At 42.2% G+C, this 12,113-nt stretch overlaps 1 protein-coding gene across 1 annotated transcript in view; it reads right to left on the reverse strand.

The window, feature by feature from the left end:
• LOC129829050 (urotensin-2 receptor-like) overlaps positions 1 to 10,971 on the reverse strand; it is a 76,888-nt gene extending 65,917 nt beyond the window's left edge. Inside the window, exon 1 of the mRNA XM_055890495.1 lies at positions 10,381 to 10,971. Within this exon, the coding sequence (XP_055746470.1) occupies positions 10,381 to 10,432 (52 nt within the window). The 5' untranslated portion in view covers positions 10,433 to 10,971. The remainder of the gene's footprint in view (positions 1 to 10,380) is intronic.
• Positions 10,972 to 12,113: the final 1,142 nt, after the last annotated feature.

Genomic DNA, 12,113 nt, shown 5'->3' on the forward strand with positions numbered 1-12,113 from the left:
ATATCTGCACATTATTTAATGTTTTATTCTTCAAGCTCTATCAAATTGGTTGTTGTTAATGGCTAGACAGCCACTTTAAATCGGCTTGAAAATCTTTGGCAAGACTTTACCTCTTGAGCCTATGGGGGGTGCTATTTCGATCTTGGAAAAATTAGTTCCCAAATTAAACTGCCTCGTACTCAATTTTTGCTCGTACAATATGCATAGTATTATTACTATTGGATAGAAAACACTCTCTAGTTTCTAAAACCGTTTGAATTATTTCTCTGAGTGAAACAGAACTCATTCTGCAGCACTTTTCCTGTCAGGGAGTGAGATTTCAGAAATCGAGGTCCCTGTTCTGAGATCAGTTTATAAGTCCCCATGCAAGCTATGAGGATACATGCACTGCATACGCCTTCCTCTAGATGTCAGTAAGCGGTGAGAATTTGAATGGAGTCGATTGCGCAATCTGGGACCTTATATAGGACCGTGGAACGGAAGTACCGTCCTTTTCAACAGTGCGCTTGACGCATGAAGACATCAGAATGGCGTCCTGCAAACGTTTTCGTTTTAGTAGTTCTATATCTCTGGTCATGTTTTTATTCGTTATAGGTGTTAAAGACATCATAAGGTAGTTAATTTAAACCGACTTATAGCAGTTTATAGCAGTTTATTGCGATTTTCTGGGATTTCTTTGCCATGCGCTTTCACGAGTTGGACACCACTCCAGTTGGCGGCTAACATTAGCAGCTATTTCGACCGGACAAGAGGACATCTTTCAACCCAAAGACGATTGTTCTGGAGAAAGGACACCATGCCCAAGATTCTGATGGAAGCTCAGCTAAAAGTAAGCAGTCTTTATGCTGATAATTCATTGTTCTGTTGATAAAAGTAAAATTCATACGACGCCATTACTTGCCGTGTAGCCTTGCTTTATCGCACCCTGTATTGCTCAGTAACGTTAATTTTAAAAATGTAATTCAGCGATTGCATTAAGAACTAATTTGTCTTTCAATTGCTGTCCAACCTGTATTTTTTTGTCAAGTTTTGGAATAGTTACTGATTAGATTAGGTGCCTCTTCAAAGATTTCTCCTGTAATTTTCTGGGCAGCTTTGCTACTTTTCTCATTGTATAACAAGATTTGTGCCGCTAAATATGCACATTTTCGAACAAACTCTATATGCATTGTGTAATATGATGTTACAAGACTGTCATCTGAAGAATTCTGAGAAGGTTAGTGAAAAAATTTATATATTTGGTGGTTTATACGTTATTGCTATGTTTGGCTTGAATCAATGCTGTTGTAATGTTTGCTATTGTGCTAAGCTAATATAACGCTATATTGTGTTTTCGCTTTAAAATCTGAAATATTGTCTTGATTCACAAGATCTGTGTCTTTCATCTGCTGCAGGCTGTCTATTTTTAAGAAATGTTTTATGATGAGTAATTAGCTAATACACGATGGTCTCTGTAGTTATTCTAGTCGTTTTAGTGAGAGTTGTGATGGGGGCTGCAATAGTAAACTCTGATTTATACCTGAAATATGCACATTTTTCTAACAAAACCTATGCTATACAATAAATATGTTATCAGACTGTCATCTGATGAGGTTGTTTCTTGGTTAGTGACTATTTATATCTTTATTTGGTCGAATTTGTGATAGCTACTGATGCAGTAAGAAAATGGTGGAGTAAAAAAAATGTTGTCTTTTGCTATCGTGGTTAGCTAATAGATTTACATATTGTGTCTTCCCTGTAAAACATTTTAAAAATCAGAAATGATGTCTGGATTCACAAGATGTGTATCTTTCATCTGGTGTCTTGGACTTGTGATTTAATGATATTTAGATGCTAGTATTTACTTGTGACGCTATGCTAGGCTATGCTAGTAGCTTTTCTACTGTTGGGGGTGCTCCCAGATCCGGGTTTGGGAGGCGTTAGAAGTTAAGTCAAAACTTTAACCAGGCCATTCAGTAACAATCAACGTTTTCTTGGTAAGCAACTCCAGTGTATAGCATGGGCTATCCCCATCTCCCGGCGAGTTCTCCTGGGCTACTCCTGAAGCCCACTCCTCGGCTACAATATCCGGACCCCTTCTAGTGCCGTTACGGGTCATGGAACCCCGCCGATCCTTCACGACTGGAATACCGACATCTGCCCGAGGAGTCCAACAGGCTCCTCAAGCGCAACGTCCCCTGAAGGCCCATTCTGCTAACTGCGGCCTGCTAGCTATCTATAGCATATTGAACTGTTAGCTGATCCATTGACCAGTTTCTTGGACCACTATACCCATTTTGCCAATTGGACTCGGACCCCTCTGCTACTTGGAACCCTACTAATTCCACGACTGGTCTATCGACGTCACCTCATGAGGAGGCAAAAACAGACATTCCCCCATCGCTACGTCCCTCTAAGGCCCTTCTGCTAACTTGCTAGCCCCGGCCTGCTAACTGCTAGCTTGCTATCCCCGGCCTGCTAACTGTCTGAATTGCCGTGTCCCCAGGCAGCCCAACCACTCACTGGACCAATACGATTCACTTGGCTGCGCATGCCGCTCCCTAATATCAATATGCCTTGTCCATTACTGTCCTGGTTAGTGATTATTGTCTTATTTGAGCCCTGCTCAATATGCCTTAACCTACCATTTAGTTCCACCTCCCACATATGCGGTGACATCACCTGGTTTAAATGTCTCGAAAGACAATATCTCTCTCATCATTACTCAATGCCTAGGTTTACCTCCAATGTACTCTCTTCCTATCATACCTTTGTCTGTATATTATGCCTTGAATCTATGCTATTGTGCCCAGAAACCTGCTCCTTTTACTCTCTGTTCCGAACGTGCTAGACGGCCAGTTCTTATAGCCTTTAGCCATACCTTTATCCTACTTCTCCTCTGTTCCTCTGGTGATGTAGAGGTTAATCCGGGACCTGCAGTGCCTAGCTCCACTCCTACTCCCCAGGTGCTCTCATTTGTTGACTTCTGTAAACGTAAGCCATGGTTTCATGCATGTTAACATTAGAAGCCTACTCCCTAAGTTTCCTTTATTCACTCCTTTAGCATATTCTGCCAACCCGGATGTCTTAGCAGTGTCTGAATCCTGGCTTAGGAAAACCACCACAAACCCTGAAATGTCCATCCCTAACTATAACATTTTCTGCCAAGATAGAACTGCCAAAGGGGGCGGCGTTGTAATCTACTGCAGAGATAGCCTGCAGAGTTCTGTCTTACTATCCAGGTTTGACCTCATCCTGTCAGTAGAGAATGCCTGGTTATTCTTTAAAAGTGCATCCCTCACCATCTTAAATAAGCATGCTCCATTCAAAAAAATTAGAACCAGGAATAGATATAGCCCTTGGTTCACTCCAGACCTGTCTGCCCTTGACCAGTACAAAAACATACTGTGGCATTCTGCATTAGCATCGAATAGCCCCCGGGATATGCAACTTTTCAGGGTAGTTAGGAACCAATATACACAGGCAGTTAGGAAAGCTAAGGCTAGCTTTTTCAAACAGAAATTTGCATCCTGTAGTACAAACTCAAAAATGTTCTGGGACACTGTAAAGTCCATGGACAATAAGAGCACCTCCTCCCAGCTGCCCACTGCACTCAGGCTAGGAAACACTGTCACTATAATTGAGAATTTCAATAAGCATTTATCTACGGCTGGCCATGCTTTCCACCTGGCTACCCCTACCCCGGTCAACAGCCCTGCGCTCCCCACAGCAACTCGCCCTAACCTCCCCCACTTCTCCTTCACCCAAATCCAGATAGCTGATGTTCTGAAAGAGCTGCAAAATCTCGACCCCTACAAATCAGCCGGGCTAGACAATCTGGACCCTCTCTTTCTAAAATGATCTGCCGAAATTGTTGCAACCCCTATTACTAGCCTGTTCAACCTCTCTTTTGTATCGTCTGAGATTCCTATAGATTGGAAAGCTGCCGCGGTCATCCCCCTCTTCTAAGGGGGAGACACTCTAGACCCAAACTGCTACAGACCTATATCTATTCTACCCTGTCTTTCTAAGGTCTTTGAAAGCCAAGTTAACAAACAGATTACCGACCATTTCGAATATCACTTTGCCTTCTCCGCTATGGAATCTGGTTTCAGAGCTGGTCACCTTAGCCACGCTAAAGGTCCTAAACAATATCATAACCGCCATCGATAAGAGGCATTACTGTGCAGCCGTATTCATCGACCTGGCTAAGACTTTCGACTCTGTCAATCACAACATTCTTATTGGCAGACTCAACAGCCTTGGTTTCTCAAATGATTGCCTCGCTTGGTTCACCAACTACTTCTCCGATAGAGTTCAGTATGTCAAATCGGAGGGCCTGTTGTCCAGACCTATGGCAGTCTCTATGGGGGTGCCGCAGGGTTCAATTCTTGTGCCGACTCTCTGCTCTGTATACATCAATGATGTCGCTCTCGCTGCTGGTGATTCTTTGATCCATCTCTACGCAGATGACACCATTCTGTATACCTCTGGCCCTTCTTTGGTCACTGTGTTAACTTCTTGCAACTATAGGGGGTGCTGTTTCGCATTAGCATAATTTTCTCTACAGATTAAACTGCCTAGTACTCAATTCTTGCTCGTACAATATGCATATTATTGTTATTATTGGATAGAAAACACTCTCTAGTTTCTATAGCCGTTTGAATTATTTCTCTGAGTGGAACAGAACTCATTCTACAGCACTTTTCCTCCCAGTGAGTGAGTTTTCAGAACTCTTGGCCTCTGGTTCCAGATCAGTTTTAAAGCCACTGTAGATCCTATGAGGATACAAACACTGCCCACGCCTTCCTCTAGATGTCAGTAAGTGGTGACAATTTGAATGGAGTCGATTGCGCAATCATTGGCTCTATAAATCACCAAATACCGGAAGTAGCGTTCCTTTGGACTCTGCGCTCAACGCAAGAAGGATATCTGACTGGCCTTTTTCCAAGCCTTGGTTTAGCCAGTAATATAGCGTCGGTCATCTTTTTACTCGTTATAGGTGTTAGAAACATCATAAGGTAGTTAATTTAAACCGTTTTATAGCAATTTTTGAGGCATTGCTTTGTAATACAATTTGAAGCTCCGGGCACGTTTCGGGGTCCCGGTCGTACGTTAGTGGGCATTTCGACGGACAAGTGGACATCTTTCGACCAAAAGAAGATTAGACCCAAGAAAGGATTCCTTGCCCAAGATTCTGATGGGAGAACAGCTCATAGTAAGAACAATTTATGATGATAAATCGTGTTTCTGTCGAAAAATGTTAAACGCTTATGCCGCCATTTTGTTTGCTATAGCTTCGCTTGGCTCAACCTGTATTGAAAAGTAAGGATAATTTAAAAAATGTAATTCCGCGATTGTATTAAGAATTAAATTGTCTGTCAATCGCTGTCCACCCTGTATTTTTTAGTCAAGTTTATGAGTATTTATATATAAGACTAGATCACTGTCTAATATGGTGCACGACATTTTCTGACCAGCTGAGCTACTTTTGTCATTGTCTAACCATGATTTTGGTGGCTAAATATGCACATTTTCGAACAAACTCTATATGTATGTTGTAATATGATGTTACAGGAGTGTCATCTGAAGAATTCTGAGAAGGTTAGTGAAAAATTTATATATTTTGGCGATGATAACGATATCGCTCTCTTTGGCTTGAATCAGTGCTCGGGTAACGTTTGCATATGTGGTATGCTAATATAACGATTTATTGTGTTTTCGCCGTAAAACACTTAGAAAATCTGAAATGTTGTCTGAATTCACAAGATCTGTGTCTTTCCATTGCTATGTGCTGTGTATTTTTAAGAAATGTTTTATGATGAGTAAATTGGTAATACAAGTTGCTCTCTGTAGTAATTCTAGGAGCTTTGGTGAGATTTGTGACGGTGGCTGCAATGGCAAACTATGCTTTATACCTGAAATATGCACATTTTTCTAACAAAACCTATCCTATACCATAAATATGTTATCAGACTGTCATCTGATGAGGTTTTTTCTTGGTTAGTGGCTATCAATATCTTAGTTTAGCCGAATTGGTGATAGCTACTGGTGTTGAGAGAAAATGGTGGACAAAGAAAAATGGTGATATTTGCTAACGTGTTTAGCTAATAGATTTACATATTGTGTCTTCCCTGTAAAACATTTAAAAAATCTGAAATGGTGGCTTTATTCACAGGATCTGTATCTTTCATTAGGTGTCTTGGACTTGTGATTTAATGATATTTAGATGCTACTATTTAATTGTGACGCTATGCTAGCGATGCTAATCAGTGTGGGGGGGTGCTCCCGGACCCGGGGTAGAGGCTCGTGAAAGGTTAACTAACCTCCAGATGAGCTTCAATGCCATACAACTCTCCTTCCGTGGCCTCTAACTGCTATTAAATGCAAGTAAAACTAAAACGCATGCTCTTCAACCGTTCGCTACCCGCACCTGCCCACCCGTCAGCATCAATACTCTGGACGGTTCTGACTTAGAATATGTGGACAACTACAAATACCTAGGTGTCTGGTTAGACTGTAAACTATCCTTCCAGACTCACATTAAACATCTCCAATCCAAAATGTAATCTAGAATTGGCTTCCTATTTCGCAACAAAGCATCCTTCACTCATGCTGCCAAACATACCCGCGTAAAACTGACCATCCTACCGATCCTCGACTTCGGCGATGTCATTTACAAAATAGCCTCCAACACTCTACACAATAAATTGGATGCAGTCTATCACAGTGCCGTCCGTTTTGTCACCAAAGCCCCATATACTACCCACCACTGCAACCTGTATGCTCTCGTTGGCTGACCCTCGCTTCATGCTCGTTGCCAAACCAACTGGCTCCAGGTCATCTACAAGTCTCTGGTATGGATTAGGCCTTGCCTTATCTCAGCTCACTGGTCACCATAGCAGCACCCACCCGTAGCACGAGCTCCAGCATGTATATTTTACTGGTCACCCCCAAAGCCAACTCTTCCTTTGGCCGCCTCTCCTTCCAGTTTTCTGCTGCCAATGACTGGAACGAACTGCAAAAATCTCTGAAGCTGGATACTCTTACCTCCCTCACTAGTTTTAAGCACCAACTGTCAGAGAAGCTCACAGATCACTGCACCTGTACATAACTCATCTGTAAATAGCCTTTCCAATCTACCTCATCCCCATAATGTATTTATTTATTTATCTTGCTCCTTTGCACCCCAGTATCTTTACTTGCACATTCATCTTCTGCACACCCTATCATTCCAGTGTTAAATTGCTATACTGTAATTACTTCGCCACCATGGCCTGTTTATTGCCTTACCCCTCTTATCCTACCTCATTTGCACATGTTGTTTATAGATTTTTGATTGTATGTTTGTTTATTCCATGTGTAACTCTGTGTTGTTGTATGTGTCGAACTGCTTTGCTTTATCTTGGCCAGGTCGCAGTTGCAAATGAGAACTTGTTCTCAACTAGCCTACCTGGTTAAATAAAAGTGAAAAAAATACAAATAAATATTTGTCCTTGTGTTTTAGGTTGTTGTCCTGTTGTAAGGTGAACTTGTCTCCCAGTGTGTTGGACAGCAGACTGAATCAGGTTTTCCTCTAGGATTTTGCCTGTGCTTAGCTTTATTCCATTTCCTTTTATCCTACAATGCTCCCTAGTTCTTGCCGATGACAAGCATACAAATAACATGATGCAGCTACCACCATGCTAGAAAATATGAAGAGTGGTACTCAGTGATGTGTTGTGTTGGATTTTCCGTAAACATAACACTTTGTATTCAGGACAAAGTACATTTCTTTGCCACATGTTTTGCAATTTTACTTTAGTGCCTTATTTCAAACAGGATGCGGGCTTTGCAATATATTTTATTCTTTACAGGCTTCCTTCAGTTCACTCTGTCATGTAGGTTAGTATTTTGGAGGAACTACAATGTTGTTGGAGTAACTACAATGGTTTTGAGCCATCCTCAGTTTTCTCCTATCGCAGCCATGAAGCTCTGTAACTGTTTTAAAGTCCCCATTGTCCTCATGGTGAAATCCCTGAGCAGTTTCCTTCCTGTCTGGCAACTGAATTAAGAAGAACGCCTGTATTTTTGTAGTGACTGGATGTATTGATACGCCATCCAAAGTGTAATAATCTGCTTATATTTATTTTTACCAACAGTATCTACTAATAGTTGCCCTTCTTTGGGAGGCATTGGAAAACCTACCTGGTCTTTGTGGTTGACTCTGTGTTGGAAATTCACTGCACGACTGAGGGACCTTACAGATAATTGTATGTGTGGGGTATAGAGATAGTCATTCAAAATCATGTTAAATACTATTATTGCACATAGTGTTTCCATGCAACCTATTGTCTGACTTGTTAAGTGCAGTTTTACCCCTGAACTTATTTAGGCTTGCCATAAAGGGGTTGAATACTTATTGCCTCAAGACATAACAGCTTTTCATTTTTAATTAATTTGTAAAAACTTAGAAAAACAACATTTCTACAATTACATTATGGGGTATTGTGTGTAGGCCAGTGACACAAAATCTCAATTTAAAATTTAGGCTGTAACACAACAAAATGTGGAAAAGGGGGGTGTGAATAATTTCTGAAGGCACTGTAAATAAATAGATATTTTCTTTAACGATCACTCCACCAAGATCACCATTGGTTCCATGGATGCAGTGGCCATCGCTGGAAAGAGGAGTGGAAGACAAGGAACAAAATGGAGAGCTTGAGAAGAGAGGAAGAGAGAAAGAGAGAAAGATTAGAGCAAGAGAGAATGACAGAGATAGAAAGGGGCAGAGAGAGAGAGAGAGAACATACGGAGTAGTACTGGTGAAAGTGTTGCTAGAAGGAACCAATTTGATTATCAGTGAAGTCTCATCTTGAATTAGACCTTCTGCTGCTCTCGCTAATCAAGATCTGGAAATGTGAGTATAATTAAATACTTCTGGGTGACAACATTTGTGTCCCAAACCTTATTGGCAGGTTGCCCAGACCCAGATGTAGCCAATTCCTCAACTAAAAGGTACTTTCAATGGAGATTCTCCATTGCCGTTTTAGTCCAGGAGTAGACATATACTGGTTGAACTGGCCCTTAATAAATCTAAGTCAATCTCCACAAACAATCTCCATGAAATCCAATGCTGATTATGCTTCTGTAATAGCAGAATGAGCAGAACAGGGATGGACCGGACAGCAAATCCCCAGAAATAGGGAAAGAGAAACAAAGTAAAACTTTTTCAAAGGAAGCGTATCTTAGGGTGCATGAAACTTCTTTCTACGGACTTAAGGTCAAATTCACTGAAATTCTATTCAGCAATTGGGAAATGCAATCATGTTCCAATAAATATGGTAAGGTGGGTCGATATACTTAACTGCATTGACTGACTAGATTACAAATGTCAGTGACCTTAGCTGCCCTTTGGCAGTACTGTGGTTCAATACTGGGTTCCAAAAGGGTTCCTCGGCTTTCCCCATTGGAAAATCCTTTTTGGTTCCAGGTAGAACCCTCTGTGGAAAGGGTTGTTATTTGAACCCAAAAGGGTTCTACCTGGAACCAATAATATTAATAACATATAATACATGAACAAACCCTACACAATTATTATTTATTTTTATTTTTTATTAATCAGCTTTTTTTTCTAATCTGCAGTCTCACTTCAGACTCTGATGAAAGTTAGATGGAAGAGTTTGGTCTTAGATCCATGCTCTTATAGCCCTTAAACCCACTATCAATGTCAGGATCCTCAGGGAAAGGTTGTTCCCTGAGGATCCTAAATCCAGCTGTTCATACGGAGGTAATTTACATACCATCTGATATCTTCTGATAGTCAAATCAGGCCACATACTCCATCTCTGATGACATACCCAGAGGATGACACAAACATTTTCCACAAAATTTATTCTAATTAGCTAGTAGATCAAATATGAATTGACTATAAAAACAAAACAGCAGACTGTTTTTCAGACTGGATGTAATTATAATTGTACTTTGCCTCAGTCAGATTCTCTCTCTCTCTCTCTCTCTCTCTCTCTCTCTCTCTCTCTCTCTCTCTCTCTCTCTCTCTCTCTCTCTCTCTCTCTCTCTCTCTCTCTCTCTCTCTCTCTCTCTCTCTCTCTCTCTCTCTCTCTCTCTCTCTCTCTCTCTCTCTCTCTCTCTCTCTCTCTCTCTCTCTCTCTCTCTCTCTCTCTCTCTCTCTCTCTCTCTCTCTCCCTCTCTCTCTGTGTCTCTCTCAAAACTCGGACATAAATCAATATAAATGTAATCCGCTCTAAGTCTCCCTGTGCGACACCAGCCAGACACATCAGACTTAATGTCTGGGAGTTACACTCTGATGCCTATTTAATTAACTACTCTTTATCTGCTCTGACAGAGCCCGGCAGCCTGTTGGAGTGCCAGGTGTGTGTGTGTGGTGTGTGCGTGCCTTACCTTGATTGTAAGCCGCAAACAGACTGGCAGCCTGAACAGAAAAATGTAGCATCTAGGTCCGTTTGCCCGTTGAACCATCACCTAGCTCACTCTGGTCCCCCAAATTTCACACATACTGCAGGTATGTCTAGAGCCATTAAAGTCCACACAGAATCTTCAGGGAATCTGGTGATTCTTTGCGTTTGAATTGAGATAATTAAACAAATCCTGTATCTTGAGTTTGGGTTAGAAAAATCCTGTGCTATAATACCACTGTCTTTAGTTTACCATAGTAAAAAGTCTGTCAATCAAAAGGTGAACGAGATCTGAAAAAAAATGAAAGGTGTCTTTTGATCTGGAGTAAAACTTATCCTACGCTCTCTGTCTCTCAGTGCCTCTTGAGAGTACCTTCCACAGGTCTCGTTGACAGCTTTAAAATGTCACCGGAGAAATTTAATTTAGAGGCAGAGAAAAAAAACATAAATGAAATGATGAGGAGAAAAAGGAACGTTTCCTTGCGGGGAGCAGAGAGTGACGGAGGTGAGAATCACAATAAGCCACAGCTGGTTACGGTGAATCCCCTTCACTGAGACACGGTGTGCCTGAGAGACGGAGAGAAAGAGGGGAGAGAGGAGGGAGGGAGGGAGAAGAGGGAGGGAGGGAGAGACTCATAGAGAAGCACTCTCGCGAGAAGTGGGAGGGGAGACGACTGAAAAAGGGACAGAATGGGGAGAGAGAGAGAAATGGATTGAGAGAGAGGGAGGGGGGAGAAAGATAAAGAGACTGGCAGGGAAGTGACATGGATTATACGGAAAAATACAGGAAATATGTCCTGCTCACTCTCCTCTACCCTTTAACCTGCTATTTTTGTGCAACAGTAGTGCATGTGTGTGTTAAGCTGGGAAAACATATTTCAGACTCCCTATCTCTCAACACAGGGGCGCCGCAGGGTTGCATGCTCTCCCCCTTCCTCTACACCAATGACTGCACCTCCAATGACACATCTGTCAAACTCAACTTTGCTGATGAAAACACCCTGGTCGGTATCAACTCAGACGGTGACGAGTCCAAGTAACATGGAGAGATTGACCGCCTGGTGGCCTGGTGCAGTCGCAACAACCTGGAAGTCAACACAGTCAAAACTGTAGAGTTGGTGGTTGACTTCAGAATATGTCTCCCACCATCTCTCCCCCTCGATATTGATGCTTCAGGCGTCAGCAAGGCCAAGTCATTCAAATACCTGGGAACCATCATCTCCCACAACCTCAAGTGGGAGGACAACATCCCAGGGGTGACCAAGAAGGCACGACATAGGATGTTTTATCTGCGCTAGCTGAAGAAACTCAAACTCTCTCTGACAATTCTGATTCGGTTCTATACGGACATCATTGAGTCCATCCTCACCTCTTCTATCAGCGTCTGGTTTGGGACTGCCCGCCGCAAGGGCAAACTGCAGCACATTGTCCAGTCTGCAGAGAAGGTTATCGGCTGTCACCTGCCTTCCAAGACCAGGAAGCGGGCAGGAAAGATTATCACCGACCCTGCCCACCCCGGACATCCCATCTTTCAAAGACTCCCCTCTAGCAGACAGTTTAGGTCAATCATTACCAAAGCCGACCACCACCTGAACATTTTCTTCCCCCATGCTGTGGCCCTCATCAACCGGCCATCAGGCTCATAGTGATTAAGTGACTTTGCATTTAGCCGACTACTGCACCTTGTCATCAACAACCTGTTGTACAAATCTGCACTAT

The sequence above is a fragment of the Salvelinus fontinalis genome, chromosome 30 (genome assembly GCF_029448725.1).
Source record: "Salvelinus fontinalis isolate EN_2023a chromosome 30, ASM2944872v1, whole genome shotgun sequence".
In the NCBI taxonomy this organism is placed as follows: Eukaryota; Metazoa; Chordata; class Actinopteri; order Salmoniformes; family Salmonidae; genus Salvelinus; species Salvelinus fontinalis.